The sequence below is a fragment of the Trachurus trachurus genome, assembly GCF_905171665.1.
Source record: "Trachurus trachurus genome assembly, chromosome: 14".
Lineage (NCBI taxonomy): Eukaryota > Metazoa > Chordata > Actinopteri > Carangiformes > Carangidae > Trachurus > Trachurus trachurus.
This window is the reverse complement of record NC_139903.1, coordinates 16,747,548-16,765,800: the sequence shown is the minus strand read 5'-3', so window position 1 is coordinate 16,765,800 and position 18,253 is coordinate 16,747,548. Positions and strand designations below refer to the sequence as shown.

General features: G+C 42.4%; 1 protein-coding gene across 1 annotated transcript; it reads right to left on the bottom strand.

Annotated features, from left to right (window-relative positions):
* Positions 1-2,723: 2,723 nt before the first annotated feature.
* ltn1 (listerin E3 ubiquitin protein ligase 1) lies at positions 2,724-17,079 on the bottom strand. Its single transcript, XM_083986784.1, has 32 exons — positions 16,933-17,079; positions 16,520-16,726; positions 16,184-16,282; positions 15,727-15,957; positions 15,574-15,626; positions 15,284-15,464; positions 14,501-14,674; positions 14,134-14,324; positions 13,671-13,818; positions 13,320-13,577; positions 12,839-13,150; positions 12,333-12,551; positions 12,195-12,236; positions 11,910-12,099; positions 11,566-11,805; positions 11,328-11,481; positions 11,081-11,231; positions 10,764-10,974; positions 10,492-10,648; positions 10,071-10,184; positions 9,856-9,983; positions 9,589-9,724; positions 9,341-9,485; positions 8,881-9,094; positions 7,854-8,091; positions 7,570-7,647; positions 7,298-7,484; positions 6,946-7,111; positions 6,631-6,842; positions 5,958-6,152; positions 5,667-5,834; positions 2,724-5,292 (listed from the first exon to the last, which is right to left on the bottom strand). The coding sequence occupies exons 1-32, from the start codon at positions 16,972-16,974 to the stop codon at positions 5,230-5,232; spliced, it is 5,304 nt and encodes a 1,767-aa protein (XP_083842910.1). The 5' UTR covers positions 16,975-17,079; the 3' UTR covers positions 2,724-5,229.
* Positions 17,080-18,253: the final 1,174 nt, after the last annotated feature.

The window sequence follows — 18,253 nt, the reverse complement described above, 5'->3', positions numbered from 1 at the left end:
TGTCGCTGAGACATTTCATTCGATACTAACTATAAATGTCAAACTGGTGGCGGTACCAGAGGAAAAGTCAGGGGATCAGGAAAGTCATTAGGACTCATCCTGCCCCGGGGACTATACAGTCAACGTCTATAAAAGATTTCATGCTAATCAATCCAATTATTGGTGAGGTTTCTCTAAAGCTTTCTCTAACATTTCTGTTCCCACATCCATCCCGCTATAACATGGCTGAAAACAAACAAGCTTCTGTGGTCATGGGAGAAAGCTGTAAGAGAGAAGAAAAAAAAAGTTTGTTTGGGCAAGTTTTAATGATGGGAAAGATAATCAAAGCAGGAGCAACATGCTGAAATATGGTGATGAAGAAGATTTTGGGAGTGGTGCTGGCCCCTCCTTTGGTGTTCCGCCCTTGCTGCATGTTAAATGTCTGGTTACTTTACAGTGTGATATATCGAAACACCCGTGGGCTTTGCTATGGAAACACCAACCTCTCTGAAACCGGGTGGCCATTTAAATAGAACAGTAAATCAAATTTTGCCACGGGGAATAGAAGTCCATTTTCTTTGCCTCCATCACTATATATAGAGCAATTGTACAATATATGGACACGCCTGTGGGTCTCTCTAAATTTAGGGAAGGGGCCGTGATAGAGGTCTGTGTTATGTGAACTCTCACTGCCTAATTGCTACCTCTACACTCTTGAGTCATATAAAGAGTGCACCCTGATACTTTATACAAGAGCAACACTGCAATGTGAAGCCTCACTGTCCCTGTTCCCTGCCTCTGTTTAACTCATGTGCAGGAGTGAACACACACAACCTAAAATATTCAGGAAGTAACACTTGTGTGTTTGTCCTAGTTGCATCTGAGAGGATTTGGTCATGCTCAGATTCCTTTTACAGTCCTTGTGTTCTGTTATTTCCATGTTGACTTGGAGAGAAATGGGGGGCACTTTGGTTGACTGAAGCTACATGCAGAGAGGACTTGGTGGAACAGAGAAAAAGTGCACAGCCAGTGTTATTTGTAGGCAGACCTTGGCTGCTGATGCATGACTGTGAACTTAAGCAGTGCTTCAGAATTCTTAAATAGTCCTCTGTCATGCGTTGCCCTTGGACTGATAAGTTTCATCATGGGAAGGACGGAGGTCAATTGGGCTCAAAATGCACTTTGAGAGAGTATTTAGCAATGGTTGTATGACATTGGACAGCGTGGCCTACTTGCAGTTTTTCTAATAAAATATTCTTCTTTTGTGAGTGTATATTTTGTGTAATAGTCACATAAATACAACCTGGACATTTTTACACCCGTTACTGACAACTGAAACCACTTAAAACAAATTATATTCCTGTTACCCCACTCACTGTGATAAAATAATATTTGGTGCATGTTCTATTGTTTATTGACTTCCCCTTAAAATATAGATTTTTCTCTTTAAATCTCCTCATTGTAGTTTTGAATCAGAGCCAGAGTCATTTGAAAACAGCACACTCAGCCACCTGGTCTTCGGTGTCCTCCATTGCTGCTATAACATGGCAGCAGTAATAGAAAACCATAAAAGGCTTGTATGTGATGACAGAGTAATAACAGTAGATTTAAACTGTGGCCGACCAGGCAGCCCCCCTCAGCCATAATGACTAATACAAATGCATAGGAGCCAATAGATTGAGGTCAATAATCATTGTTTATCACCTTCATTATACGTAAACAGCAAATGTTAATAAAATGGATCATTTTGCTACTGAGTTTGAGAGCAGTTGAGGAAACAGCCCTGACAGAATTGAACTGTAAAGTTCCCTGCTTTGCTTCAGGATAAATGAACCCAATAAATTCACAGGATTACATTCAAATTCAGGTATTGATTGTGTGCTGGGTGTAATTCTATACAGCGTGCTATATGATGGGAAACATGGGAGGGAGAGATGGAGGAGGTAAGGGAGACTGGTTACATAGAAAGAAATAAAATGACTGCAGGATTCATTTCAATGGAACCAATATCAGCAGAGTCAAACTGACAGGCACATGTAGACACGTGCACACACACGCGCACGCACACACACAAATTCAAAGCCATTTCCAGAGCTGAGCAGTTGCCTGCAGTGTTGAGGAGTGGTGCAACTGGGATGGGACCAGCCGCCTACAAATGGCTCAGAATGCTAATAGGCTCACAAATGGGTCAGGGAGAGCTAAATGAGAGCTAACTAGGCTTAGCTAATTATGAAGTAGCCAAGCCTCCACCAATCAGGTTGGAGGGCCAGAAAGGCCAGTGAACTGAGTGGTTGTAGACAGGTTGGCTTCTAATTAGCTTCTGCTCGTACAGCAGTTTCATGCAAGTGGGTCAGTGTGAAGAGGATGGTTAATAGATGGATAGCATCGCAAGCATTTTGAGTATAAAAGAGAGAGACACAAAGAGTGTGTGATCTGTGCTGCGTTTTTTTTTTTTCTGCAAAAGTAAGTCAAAGCTTCACCACCTGATCAACGCCGATTCTGCAGCAAACAGAAACCATTTGATGTCTGATCCTTTGGTTAGAATCCATTATTAAACTAATTTAATTTTTGTAATAGCAAAGTGAAGTTTTTTGAGAGCTTTCAAAATCTGCATGCTTGTGTAAAAAAAAAGAAAAAAAGGATGATGACTTTTGACCAAAATGGCTGAAGTCAGTGATTCGATTTCCATCTTGACTGGCACCCCTGGCCTGAAAACTATTCACATCCTCCCAACCTGGGTCTACTACTGTTGTTTTCAGATAGGTTCCAGCATGCTGGCCAAATGTATTCATCAAATTCATCAGTAATTAAAGATGGCACATTAATAACCCCTGTGGGATCCTTTCTTAATTCCTGTTTTAAAATTGCATGTTAATTATTTGGATGAAATGAAAAACAATTTGTCTGAAAAGCCACGAGACAGAAAATTTAACAACAAAAATTTGATCTTTGTAGGTAATTTAATCCCTCTCTAGAGAGTCAGAAACACTAATCCGTTTTTTTCCCCCTCCTAGTTAATATGTAGTGAGTCTCCTCAAATAGTGGTTTTATTTCTCCAAGCGGTGTCTTGGGATAATGCTGCCATCTTCTGGCACGGACTGACCCAGATTACAAAAAGGAACAGGCTGCACACAAGACTATACTGTAGTTCATAACATTTGCACCACTGCTTAATCAAGCAGATAATGAGCAGTAATATTTGAGGCTGTGGGCATGTGTGTGTGTGTGCTCGTGACAGACAGGAATTTCAGTATAAATATTTATGCCTGGCAAACAGATCAATGGTTATTAAAAAGGTCAAGGGCAGATAATGATGGATGCTGGCTGTACGTATTGATAAATTATGACCACGTTAATGAATTACAAATGCGCACATGCTCGCACACACACGCACACACACATCGAAGGCAGACCAAATGATGGGGATTAATTCATTGATCAAGCTTAATCTGTCATAATTAATTCCATAGGAACAACAGTGATGAGAGCAAGCCTCCATTAAAACAGATAAATTATTCAACATGAGGAGGAGGTGGATCAGAGATAAATGAGCGTAGGAGACTGGTGCCAGCAGTCACAGGCTGAGGTTAATTACAGTCTTTTCTTGGAAACTAACACAGGTTAACTTACTGTAGCAGTAATATGGAAAAACACCATGACTGTAATTGGAGGCTGAGATCAACGCAACAATTCATGGAAGCACTTGGGTTTCATTGCAGCCGACTTTGAATCAAGTCGTGTAAGATTCAGTGACAGTGTAATATCACGTGTCTGTTGTTTGCTGTTAGCAGAGGAGAACAGGTCTCTACAGATTTATCCCCTCACCAAGTACAACTTTCACTGGATTGTTTCCTTTGTATTCATTAAGACATTAGCCTAACAAAATGTAACACCTGGAAACTGCGACAGCTTAGATAATGATTGTCATTAACATATAAAAGAGGCTAGCTTTAGCAAATGTATTACTTATTAAAGAGGTATTACGTGTATAACACTACACCTGGGGCAAAATGTGTAAAACGTTGTGGAACTGAGAGTAAAGGTCTGTGTGTGCGAGTAGAAATATTCACAAGCAGCCTAGTGCTGGATTTATACATCTGTGCGTGTGCATTGTTCTGTATTACACAACTCAGCCATTGGAAAAATGTAGGCACTGTACTTTATTCTGTAACATCCTGTAAAGCTGCTAAGCCATTACAGGCTATTGGTGATGCATACACATGCCTATAAAGCTTTTGCATTACATAACTATAAATAGTTGTCTTTGTTTGCAAGGCATTCATGAAGGTACAAATTCCAATAACTTATTATTATTCAGATAAATATCAGTCTCTGTTTGGAACGTGGCTTCCTTTTTTTTCTGTTTTCTGTGTGTCCTTTGTTTGACCCGTGCTGCAAGCGCTGAATCCAAAACGAGCTGCATCAATTAATTATATTCATCCAGTTGTACATTTATTTCCCAACATTTACAGCTGTACGCAGGCACAGGGGAACAGGGGGACACATTTCATTAGGTTTGTCTCTGAACAATGTGGTTTTGAAATGATAAACCAACCTAAAGAAATTCTCCTCTCTGCTTCTCATAGGTGATCTCACCATGTCACAATGGAATAAGGCATGTCACTAATCAGACATAATCTTTTTTAACACTCCTAAATATTAGGAAATAGTTGTGAAACCTCTTGGGAATTGAATACATTACACACAGAGCATCCTTTTCCTCCTTAATTTGTAAAATGACTTATTTCTGGCTGGCTTTGGTTTTCCCAGCTTTGTGATTCAGCCTCTTTAAACACCTGCACATTTCAAAAGATAAAAAATTCAAAACTCTTCAAAAAAAAAAGAAAAAAGAAAGATAAAAACTTGTTAATAACAGAAAAAAAATATCAGCAGGGAGCTGTTGATGCTGCATATATATATGCTGCATATATATATATATATATATATATATATATATATATATATATATATATATATATACACAGCACAACAAAGCACTGGTATAAACAAACTGTTGACAACCTTTTAACCCACACTAATGAATATGGACATCACTAGATTTTACTTTGTACTTGCTGACAAGAACCAAACAGCGCCCGGCCTCTCAGTCAGGAAAGGTTTAGAGAGAGGGCGTCGACTCATATTGTGATGTAATAAATATCTTAACAGCCTTCTGCATGTAATCGCGATCGATCCTGTCGTGGCTGATAGAAGAACCGTCAGCAGAATGAATGGTCAACAAACTGTGTGTTAGAAGAAGGTCTCTCTGCACAGTGGACAGGTGGACTTGTTGCTGGAAGTGAACCATTTGTACTGTGTAGAGATGAGAAAAACGATATCAGGAAAAGCAATGTCCACTTCAAATTATATGCCCTCAGGCATTTAATGCTCTTTGTGAGATGTAAGATGAAAAATGTATTTGACAGAACCAGAGGTGGGCGGCGAGTCTATAAATTATACGTTCAATTAGATCCAAGCAGGAGGAAAACTCCGCATGAAACATCTTAATTACATTACTTTATTATTATTATATTAGACTGCAACATTTCTACATGTTATTAAAATGTGCATATATACAGCTTAAGTTCATCAGTATAAATAGATCCTCTCCCATCTGAAGAAAAGGCACTAAAGATATAGAAAGCCCACCACTGGAGGTAACATGACGACATGTGCACACAACTCACCAAGCATGCTGAGTGGAATTTTTTCTTGCAGGTGCGGCAACCTTTCTTGGGCAGGGAATAGTTGGAGCCGTGGATAACGGAGAAGCAAATCATACAATCCTCAATTCCCTCGAAGCGTTTATCCACGTTGTTCTTCCACAGAGCCAGGCCCTCCATTATACTGCCGTTCTGCACGCACAAACACAATTGTTTTTGGAATAGTTACAGCCCCTCTGGCCTAAATTGCACTATACGAAAGTACAGCAACTTACTAACTTCTTTCATTTCTACCAATTGTGTACTTGCGTCTACCTGATGTGTGAGGTAGGTGCTCAGCTGCAGCATCCAGTTCCTCCACTGCTGCACGGCTACGCCAACGCGCCTCCCACTCTCCACAGTGATGGAGCCCAGAGGGTAGTTCTGCGGTAGCTGAATCACCAACTCGATGAAGATGTCATCCACAGAATAGGTAGCAATCACCTCCCGCGCTGCGGAGCGGGCCTTCACCTGGGGCAAGAGGATAAATAGATAAATAAATAAATACACTGTATGCTTGTGCCACTGGGAGCCGCTCAGTCAAATAATCGCACACCTGCTTCACTATCCCAACGCCAAGATCACACTTGATGATTTCAAATTAACAGCATCTATTGTTGCTTCATCATTATACTGCAAATGAGATGCAGGTACTGCGCCAGAGGATTTGTTCAATTTAAATGATTATCACGCCTATCAACTTCTGTGTAATTTCTTGGAGATCCGATATGCTGGGGTTTGGCAAAGTTAGACAATTTTAAGACAGTCACAGCACATCAGAGGAGAAATAGGAACTTTTTTTTTTTTAAATGAACAAAAAGACCCAACAACCTCCGTTGCTGCATGAAAAATTTCTCTGCTTTCATTAAATCTGACATTTTAAGAAACTTTTAACGAGTACAAGCTGTAGTTATAGACACACACAAAGGAAAGGCAGCTGGTGACTTACAGTCATGCTGTCAAACATCTGAGTGCTGGAGTGGACAGATGAGATCTCCTGAGCTGAGAGAACGGGGCTGACGTATTTAATTGTGAACTTCTCCACGACCGCGCTCACTCTCTTCTCCTGGCTGTTCCACCACAGCCGCACCATGGCAGGCAGGTCCTGCACTGTGCTGTAGTAAACACTGCAAGCCAGGTGAGGGAGTTCCCACTCACTTTCTGCAGACAAGAAACACAGGAGGAGTAAATCTAAGCCTACTTTTCACAGTCATGTACAGAAACTGCAATGTGGAGAGTGTGTGTGTGTGTGTGATGTGCTTACTGTTTACAGCCAGAGACAGGCTCTCTGTAAAGAAGGTCTTGGTTTCCTTTGTCTCTGGCGTCTGGTCTGGGTAGACGGGGTTCTCAGGCATCAGTTTGAAGAGGTGAAGGAGGAGCTTGTTAAGGGAGCAGCTTCTCTTCAGATACTGGGCATAATGAGCGCGCAGCTAGAGATACATCAGAGGAGCAGTCAATACTGTGACAATACTTTGATATAAACACAGCAGACATCAAAGCACACTCTCAGCATGAAACGTATAATTCCGCCTCTATATACGCTTCCATATACTCAAACCTTAAGTCAGAACCAGTAAAGAAAAAAAGCATCTGTATTGTTTTGAAGCACGACTCACATGGGAGGGCGAGGATTTAAAAAAAGTGAGGAGCAGCTTCCAGGCCAGCAGGTAGCCCAGGATGCAGGAGTACTCCACACTGAAAGGCTGAACCACTGCAAACTCTCCTATCTGGACTCCGGCCAGGATGTTATCGCACAGCTCCTCGCAGGTCGACAGGATCGCCATCAGAGCAGCTGGAGGAGAACTGGGCACAAAACTAAACTGTGAGAAAGAGGAAAGAGAATATAACCTATGCTAAAAAATAAAGGGGTGTCCCTCCTTTGACTCACAGACATGGCTCATCTCCATCATCATCAGATTTGCTGTTGTCTCCGTCTTTGTCGCACTCAGGCAGCTGAGGCATGACCCTGTGTTAACAGCAAGCAAATGTTCATTTTCTTAGTTTTAAATCCTGTGGTAAGCATGACTAAACCTCCTGCAGGGCTTTGAAGATCTCAGGATAGCTGCGACTTTAATTTCAGCACAGTAGGAAAGCACTTTGTAGAAGACATTGGAGATTTTTCTGTTAATTTAAGGAAACCCTGATGTGTGCACTCTTAAACAAAATCCTTACTTTTCTAAAAGGTGGTAGACAGTGATCTGCAGAGGTCTGGCTTTAAAAAGCAGCAGAGGACAGAAAGTGTTGAGGAGCGTCTGAAGGGGTTCTGGCAGGTTCGTCTTCTGATCTGCTATGAACTGTGGTGGCAGGGAGTTTTGATTTAACTGCTGCACAGGCACATATAAGAGAGCCTTGCCGGCTGACTCCAGAACCGCCAACGGGAACACGGGATCATCTGGTTCAGTGAAGGTATCTGCATTTAGACAGCACACAGAAAAGGAACTGTGACCTACTAAGTCAAGACTGACTGTGCTTGGAAGAAAGCCAAATACATCAAGACACTGATCGTTTCATAATGACCTTATTAACAAGCATAAGCACATTATACATATTTTGGTGCTTCCCTTTAAAGGGATAGTTCAACATTTTGGCAAATTCGCCTATTGCCATAATCCCTATAGTCATAGGAGTAGGTTCATTACCTTTAATTATCGGTGCATGTTGTTTTGAGATCCACGGGGCAGAGACGTGAGCTGCTCAGCAAACACAATGGAGGTGAACGGTACAGGTCCCCCTGTCCCTCATCAAACTCATCAAATACACAATGCAACAACTCCAAAACACTATTGTGGAGAAGCTGTGACCAGCACATTCACCACGCTATGAAATAATCATGTATAATTATGTAACATTACAACACATGAAGCAAATACTTGTGCTTTTGAAATCACTCCGCCCAGCAGCCGTGTCTGGAATGTAGTTCCAGCTATGCATTTGCCTTGAAAACAACTCTGTCTCGTAATGTATCATTATTATTTCATAGCCTGGTAAATGTGCAAGTCACAACTTCTCCACGAGAGCATTTCGGAGTTGTTGGATTGTGTATTTGATGAGTTTTGAGGGACAGGGGGCCAGTACCTTTCACCTCCATTGTGTTCGCTGAGCAGCTCACGTCTCTGCCCTGCCGATCTCAAAACAACATGCACCGATAATTAAAGGTAAACTGAGTCAAAAACCCCTACAATATATAAAATCTACACACCTGTAATACTGACAGGAAGAGGCAACAGCAGGTTGTAGATTCCCTCTACAAAGAAGTCTGTCCATTCACTGGTCAATTCTGACGGCAGTTTCTGTAGAACTTCGGGCGAAGACGACGCAAAGAACTCGTTCAAATTCACAATCAGAGCAGCATTTTCACACACAAACAGCTGCACCCATGGGTTCCACAGGCTGCTCACGTTCTCACTGGAAGTCTGAGAAAGGACGGAGGAAGCAAAGTCAACTATAAGATGAGAGACTGCAAATAAAGAGTTGTTGAAAATGTGCAATCAGAATAAAAATGATTTGACTATCATGCTTTATATGATGCAGGAGAATAGCATCATCTACTCAAATGTCTTGGAAGCTCAATCTGTTCCAGCTGTTGGAGGGAGTACTCTGCAGCTGACCCCTGACCTTTAAGTCACAAAACAGAACAATATGCATCACCCCCATCTCACCTCCAACCAGGCTAACATAGAGCAGAGCAAAAAGTCCCACTGGCTGCTGCCAAGAACTGTCGAACATTGAGCCACCAGCCAGGACAGGAAACGCATCATCTCCACAGCGAGGTTCAACTGCTCTGCAGTTGCTTTGGAAAGGTCACTGAAAAACAGGTGGCAAATGTGGGTATATCAGTAGAGCAGTGTTTGAAGGATATAACGGGCATTATAAAAGCATTTTGTGTGATTTTTGACTTTAGCATTACCTGCCGAAGAGGAACCAGTCTTCTTTGCTGTTCCTCCACTCCATCACCGTGGCTAGGATAGCCTGCACAACCTCCTCCTCTATTTCAGTGTTGGCTTCTAGGCAGCACAGCAGCACCACCAGACATCCATACACATCTGTGACACAGCGCAGAGTTATTAACGGCTTGGTTAAAGTAAAAAAAAGATATCAAATATAAATACAATACAATACAATACATATACAAAAAAATATCAAATATCATATATTTATATGTGTGTTCTCTCACTGTTGTCCTCTTGCCAGTTGATTATCCCAGCAGTAGCCAGGGATATGAGAGTCTCCCTATCTTTTATGGTCATAGTGGGACACAGCATCTGGAGCGTGCTCAGTTTGCTTTGAGTCACTGGGAAGAAACTGGACAAACACAGAACATTTTTCAACCCATGGTAAGAATGTGAAATGTAAACCATTTACATTAACCTACAAATATAAATGACTGACCTTTCTACGTTGCCATAGAGCTTCCTCACACTTGCACTGCCAGTGGCTCCCAAGTTATTGGTGTGGATGTAGTTTTGTAGAGTCAGAGACCATAGTCCGCCGTCCTCCACTGACCTACAGGGTGAAAATGCAACACAAAGAATATTTAGTGGATATTGTTCAAATTATCAGATTATTGCCTGGGGCAAAAAAAATCAGTGTTGATGATTTCTTTCTTTAAAAGTAGATGCGTTCAAGTTGTTTTTTGTAATTAGCTATTTTTCATTGATTACCAGATCCCCTGTGGTGCAGGTGAGAGTTATTCATAAACTGTCTTAAATGTAAAGACATTTTCAATTACGTAGTGCAGGTGTGTTTGCGCTTATTCTGTCAAGTGCTCTTTCGATCTAATCTTTGCTGAAACTCTGCTGCTGAACCTCACCTTGAGTAGAGAGTCTCCAGCAGGTGTTTCACTGAAACTTGCTTGGCGAGTCCCTCTGACAGCCCCCAGTCCGTCAGCAGGCTGTGATAGGCAGACACTGTGGTGGGACTGTACTCTACCTCCTTACACCACTGCAGTGCATACAGCAGTTCTGATGCTGTCAAAAGAAAATATAACACAAACACAAACAGATTAAACTGGATCATATATTCACATACACATGAAAATGTGTAAACGAATCCAGGTTACAGAAATGTCACCTCTATGAGTACCTGTGCATTTAAGGTCTGGCAGGTGTGAAGGACACTGGGTCTCCTCTTGGTTATGAGGTACAGCTGCAACAGTGCTGCCCACCCTCCCTAACAGGGCACAGGCACACAGGTGGGCTGGCAGCCCGTTTGGCACCTTAGACTTCCAGATGTCCATGGATGGATTTTCACAAACTCCTCTGTGACGGCTGGACAATAAAGGTGTTTTGATCCACTACAGAAAGAAAGAAAAGGGGGAAATAACACCACATAAATATCAAGTGTTTTGCCTGCAGAATCTACTGAATGCTGATTCTCCTTATATGGATTGGCTGTCTCACCTGAGGAGGTAAGGCCTGTCTGATTCTGGCCCACTCTGTTTGGCTAGGTGTCAGTAGGGTGAAGAACTGGACGAGGAGTGAGGAGTCTTGATCACACTGAGAGATGATGGTCTCCACTAAGCTCTGTGCAGCCGCAACCAGAACCTGTAAACTAAAACATAACAGAAAGAATTGTTGGGGCATATTCTCATGATACCACAGCACCGACTCACACACAGTGAAGTGTTTCAGATAATGGTTTTGTTACCTTTTAATGTCCAGAGAGACGGTGAGTAGTTGGTTTTTCACCCAAATGGCTGCGCTGTGCAGGAAACCGCTTTCTTTGACTTCATATTCAGAGTGTTGGACCAATGACCGGACCCCGGCAACACACACTTTCCTCAGCTTATCTAAAAGTGAATCTTTGAGAGCAACATTGACACAAAATTACTCTGCATTCCTGACGGGTTCAGTAGACATGTTTGCAGCACTGTGTGACCATCTACCTGACAGGAGAGTGTGTGTTTGGTCTTGGGCGGTGAGTTGGAAAACACTGAGCAAGAGTTCCTCAGCGGAGAGTAGCAGAAGACAGTCTTGTACAGAGGAGAAGAACGTGGAGGCCACATCGCAGATGAAGGAGACGAGTGGCTCCATGTTGCCTGCATCTGACAGACTCTTGGTTTCAGACAAAGTTGAATGGAGCTTCTCCAAGATCTTCTCCATGTACACCTCCCCTATCAGAGGCTCTGTGTGGGTAAAACAGATCAAAAAGATGTTTATTTAGAGTCCGGATAGGTAGGTTTCGAGTCAAAATAATATTTGCTGGTGTGAGTAACATCAACATGTTCACCATTGTTGTGGTGTTGAGAGAGGACCAGGCTGATGAGCATCCAGCTGTGGCTGCTACTAGAGGAGGTAGAGCTGGGAGAGCAGCGGTCCACCTTGCACAGCTCCTCAGTGAGTCCCAGGAGCTGCTCGCCCAGGATTGAACCTTTCAGCCAATCACTGTAGCTCGTGAGAGTCTGAGGATCTGCACATGCCTAACAAGACAGACAAGCACGGACATTCATTTTTGTAAACAGTGTAAATCTGATGTAGAGGTGGGAAATACACCGACATCTGCATCAACACATACCCTCTGTATAATTTGCAGGATTATTCCCCACTGTAGATCCATCTAGAGAGCAGATTGAAGAGTGTGAGTTAAAGTTGGATCCGTGACAAAAAAGAGCCATCATTACGCTCCACATAAGAGATGTCATTTTCATGTTACCATGGTGATGTGGTTGAGTATGCGAGTGGTCTCCTGCGGGCTGCAGCAGACGAGTGAGCTGAAGACCATCTCCACCAGGTGCTCGGTGTCTCTGCGCCCCTTCTCAGCCAGCCACGCCACCACCCGCTCCAGCAGGAACTCCACTGCTGGGTTTTTCATACTCTCTTCATCTTTCTGCTCACTGTCCTTTGTTATTCTGTCGTCCGATTCTACCAGTGTCTAAGACAAACATAGATCAGGGAAGAGGCGATTTACATTTCATAATTTCGTCGAAAAGGGCTGTATCAGTATTTTAACATGTGCTGTAAGTGCTAATGCAAATATTTTAAATTACTGCCAACCACTTCCACAGAATACCACAAGCTTTTAAACTGAATGCATCCATTTCCATATACAATCTTTTCAACAGATTTGGCCTTATTACAAACACAAACTGCTGATGTTTACGAACCCTGTAGGATAACACTGAAACACACTTCTATTGGTAATTGACAACTATGACTTACACTGAAGACCCTCTGTGTGTGGAAGGACCGTAGGAGGAGGGAGAGGAAGACCAGATGTCTCTCTGAGTTTCTCTCATTCACATGCACCAGGCAGAGTTGTGCCAGCTGACAAACTGCATCCTCAAAACGCTGGGTCTTTAGGGACCCACATGCCTTCTCTTTCACAAGCTCTGATGCTGTCTGCACAGGCTTCTCTACATCATCTCCCTCAACTCCATTTTTTTCATTGTCTTCTGGCTTAGAGAAACAGATCTTGACAGATTTCTTCTTCTGGACGTGCCTTCTGTTTACTCTCTCAGGGTAACGCATCACCTGGAGACAAAAGAGAAAGTGAGAATAGATTTAGGGATTGTGTTTTCTGTTTCACCTTAAGACATGAATGGATGTGACAGCTATATTGATTTGCTGTATCCTTACTGTCAACATGGAGATTTCAGTGGGGAAATTGTCTGAACCAGAAATTCTGCAATACTAAACTCACCTGCAGCAAGGTGGCTACCCCTTCCAAAGCCTGGGGGTCTGCTTCTTCACTGTCAACATAATGCACAAAGAGAAGACCAAGCTTGTCCCAGAAGTCTGCCAGAATCCCTTGAAAGACTTCCATGCTGTCTTTTGTTTCGCCATCGCCGTGTAAACCCGCTCTCTTCTCCCAGGAAATAAGCATTTCAGTGACTAAAAGGAAAAGAGGTCCATTCTGAAGGGAGGGATTTCCAAGAGCCTTTTCTAGTAATGGCAAGAGCTACAAAAACACAAACAACATAATGCAAGAGATTTAGCATCTTCAGTAGATTTGACAGGATGGGGAAAAGTTTGTGTGACTATGTGATCCCACCTGCTGTGAAATAAGCATGGTCCTAATTTTTTTCTGGTCCTCCTCTTTTTCTGTGTTGCGCAGTATGCAGTACCTCAAGCACTCAACGACAGAAGACACTATAACTGCACTCTCCGATGGACTTACTGCTGCACGCTCACTGGAAAGGCTTAGACAGAAATACAGATAGTTTAATGCAGGAATTCTGATATGGTTGAAATTAGCAAATTGTTTGCTCAGAATCAAGAATCATGTTTTTTTTTGCAGTTTTCCTGTTCTACCTCAGCAACTGGGCAAATGAACAAGCAAATAGCTGTCCACTGCATTATCTATAAATGTGTCTTGACAGATAAATGCAAAATCAATAAAAAATAAATAAGACATTCATGCAGAAAAACTAATTTTCATAATGTAGTACCCTTGAAATTTGAGAAACAATAATATTGAATGATCTCAGACACATGCACATTAACACAGAAATTACCCTTGTGTGAGGGAAGTGAAGAAAGTGGTGTAGAAGTCCAAGGTCGGATCAGTGACCTGTTGGGGCAGTTTGTTGAGGAGCAGCATCAGATGAGGGTGGAGGGCTTTAGCCATGCCTTTGCCCCCCTCTCTGAGCAGAGCCCAAAGTTTAGGTAAGACGCCTTTCTTGGTATTCACATGTGTCCAGCAATCCTGGAACAGAAACAACATTATTAAAAGATAAACTTGTCCACACATCTCTGACTCTACACTCCTTCTTGCACTACTGTAAGTCTATAGAGGGTAGACAACACAGCAAAACACCTGACAAGATATGATGGCATGAGCATGAACGCGAATCTGAGGTCATCCTTTGAACACAAGCTTACAGGGATCGTAGACACAACGTGAAGAACAGCTTCCCACACAGGAGGCAGCACTACGGGATCTGTGTCATCAATGCTGAGGAGAACGGTGGGGCAGAGTCGAGCTGCTTCAGCCTGAGCAAGTGCAGGAGTGAACTGACAGAGAGAGCACACCATCTCGAAAAACGCCCCTCGCACCTGTGGAGCAAAATGTGACAGTATTAAAGAAACATCCTGGTGGTCACAACATATTGCATGTACAGGAGTTGGCATGTGGCCGAACAAACAAATGGAAATTTGATTTCTCACATACGGTAGTTTCATTGTGTGTTACAGTCAATTGAGGTGTAGTAGAGGGATGGAGCGGGTATCAACACATTAACCTCACAGAATAAGACATTCCTACATGATGTGTTTGTGCAAGAAGCTTTTCTCCTTCACATTTAGCCTTTATAAGTATGTGTATGTATATATACACCAGCATATGTATGTATATGTGTATGTGTGTGTGTATAAGCATAGCCAATGTAATAACAGCACCAAAGACAAATGGCAAACCACATACAAAAGTCACTTGGAATAAGTGTCGAACCTGAATGCCTCACAGTGAAGTTATCATCTATTATACCTCAAAATCTTTGCAAACTAGAGCCCATTATCAATTTGCTGCATGATGCATATATGAGAAGAAACACAGAGTTCTTGCTGTAGTTTCAGTATGTGCGTGCCAGTTGGAGGAGTTCATGATTTAGTTGTACACATTCTGTCATCTGTTATAAGCTCTGCAGTCCAATTTGATGCCAGTACCTGTGGCATCTTGTGCTTGCTGTACTTCCAGAACTTTGCAGAGTTTACAAGATGTGCTAGTCTTTGCTCCAGGGCCTCCCTGTCACTCTGGAGGAGCAGGGAGAGGAGCCTCTTCACCCCGAGCAGAGAACTGGTCAGCATGCGCACATATTTGGCTTCCCTCTCCTCCTCTGTCACACTTCTAGAGAAGAGGAGAAAGTGACAGTGACTCAGCAACGATTTTGACAGTATACATTTAAGTTATGCACATATAGAAAGGGAGACTATTATGAACTAAACTGGTAACTTACTGTGGATCGCTCAGTGTTTCTGCTGTTTCTTTTAACAAAATATCTTGAAGTACCTGCAAAATAGAAATTGTACTGCTTAATTCAGTCAAATTCACCATCCTTAAATTTAAGTGCAAATCCCCTTGTCGCCACTCCATCATCACTACTACTCACATTCAGGATCTCATCCTTGCAGAAGCTGAGAGCCTCAGGCTGTTTCGTGGGTGAGAAAGCAGCCTGGAAGGCCTGGCATGCAGCAGAGGCTGCAGGTGTGTATGTATCACACTGGGACAGGATCCAGTGGCCCATCAGGCTCTTCAGAAAGGGGGCCAAGCTGCGCCGCACTTTCAGCACCAGCTGCTCAAAAGCCTGCTGGGTAGCTTCCCTGATGCGGCGATCATGATCCTGATGGACATATTGATGGAGACAAAACTATCCTAATGTGCACACAACAAAACCTGCAGATCCTTTTATTCTTTTAATTTGAATGTAATGATGAGATAGTTCAGGATCAGTGATGAGGTAACTTTTAATGCTAGTAAGTATAAAATAAGTGCTATTTCCAGAATGTCATGATTAACAATAATGTTTAAAAAAAATAAGTAATTTCATGAATGTCTGCTCAGCTTACCACAGCTATCTTGCAATAAATCCTTGGCCAATATGGCAAGACGCCTTTCACCTCCTCAGCATCCCGCTCCTGACACATGGACCCAAAGTCCTGCACAGCCTGAGAAGAGTGCACATTGTCAACACACAGGTCTGAACCAATTACTCAGTAAAACAGACTAAGCTGTCCTTTATTTTAAATAAACTATCAGGTTGTGGGATAGTGAGATGTGTACTTTTGCATGAAATAGGCTATGTTGGATTCAGCATAGATTCTGAGTGATGTTGTGTGTCTGACAGCAAGTAAAACTTCACTCAGAAGACAGTTACTGTAGGCTAAGTTGAAGTGTGATCTTACTTTCAGTCTGGTGACAACATCCCTCTTCGAGAGTTTCCTGAGCACCAGGCGGAAGTCAGCATCCACCAGGTTGTCTATCTCCTCCGCGCCGTGGACCGCGGGGACGTAGCTCAGCTCCGAAGTGACCGTGGTGTCGAAGCCCACAAACCCCGGGATGACGCCTCCCTCCCGGGTCAGGGCCTCAGCTGCCCGGCCGCTACTGGAAGGCTAGGAGCGGGAGAGAGGAATAATAGAAAATCCCAGTGGTAGTAACAGTGGCAGAGAGACGGAAACGTAAAGGTTGTAAACCAGCTGGGACGGCATTGCCACATGTAGCTGGTTAGCTGTTAACGTTAAGTTTACATTAGCTTGTGCTAATGCTATAGTTGTCCTACTTCAAGTGTGGACACGAATTTACAGAAACAGGCACTTACCCGAACATTTCCTTTAGTTCGCTGTTTATTCTTACCCCCCATGGATACGTCTTACTCTCAAAAGTGTCAGTTTCTTATTGTAACTTAGTTGTTATTTGCATTGGCAGTGTGTTACATGACCGAAGTACACACAGCTGAACGCTACTGGTCATACGGAAGAGACAACTTCCGGTTTATGGCTTTCAAAATAAGACGCTATCTTCACGAATTAAGAAAAAATACTTGGGGCACTTGAAAGTGAAGCATACAAACCATTGCCTGTACAAACCACAGTGTACATTGAACACACATGCCAGCTCCCAATGAAAATTGTATACACCGATAATAACAAGACAAGATAAAAACGGCCGTGACCAAAAGTTTCAGTTCCCCATTCAAATCCTATGACAGCTTGAATAAAAATGTAGCCTAAATAAATCTATTAATCATAAAATAAATTACAGACAAAAATTCCACAAAACACAAAATACGACTAATTGAAATTGGAAATAATGATTTGTTTGAGTGAGTATTTTCCCTGTCCATGAATCAAGTCACAAACTTTATTTTGAACAGGAAATTACAAAAGGAAAGTGCTGATGTTTGCATTTCACATAGCCTACTTCCGTTATGTATCTCTTCCTCGCGTACATTTGGAGTGAACTCAAAGCACTGTGCACTCAGCATTGCCCTCCATAAACACAAAGCAGACAGTGCAGCCCTCCAAATCATAAACATGAGTCTTTGACAGGTGAAGAATAGTTCATTTTGATGATGAAGGAGCGTTTGTGTTGTGTGCTGTAGTTAACATAAATTTAGTCAGTGATTTTTATAACTTTTGTTGCCCTTCAGATTGTTTGTGTACAACTATGACCATTGGCCTGATGGTGCCACTAGAGGAAAGGTCAGGAGAGTTAATAACAACAGGACTTCACTGCTGTTGACCCTAGTGCAAAGTCCGCAGACATATACAGTCCACCAGCTCTGCACACCTTGTGTAAAAAGCTGACATGAGGAAAAGAATAATGCACAAACACTGTGGAACCCATAAATATATTATAAAATGACACTGGGTTAGGGTTGTTGGGTTTGGTTTTATTGTTATTTTTTACATAAACCCTGATAGCCTAACAAATTCCAAATATTCTGATTATTCTGGTACAGGATTTGGCTGCAGATCTATAGCAGAGCAGCACACTCTTCAGCCTCTGCTATACCTGTATCTGTACTAACTAAAAGTTGTTGTTTTTTTCACTGTCAAATTACATTATCAGGTGAACATTTAATCATTTTTACAAACAGAAAATGGCATGGGCTAACAGCTGGGTACCTCTGCCCTGAA

What these genes read in the sequence shown, in the direction of transcription:
- ltn1 (XM_083986784.1), bottom strand. Translation starts at nt 16,974, where the DNA reads ATGGGGGGTAAGAATAAACAGCGAACTAAAGGAAATGTTCGG. An exon ending in GCAAGCACAAGATGCCACAG is followed by an intron (nt 14,675 to 15,283) that starts GTACTGGCATCA and finishes TTTGCTCCACAG; the next exon opens with GTGCGAGGGGCGTTTTTCGA. An exon ending in GACAGGCCTTACCTCCTCAG is followed by an intron (nt 10,975 to 11,080) that starts GTGAGACAGCCA and finishes TTCTTTCTGTAG; the next exon opens with TGGATCAAAACACCTTTATT.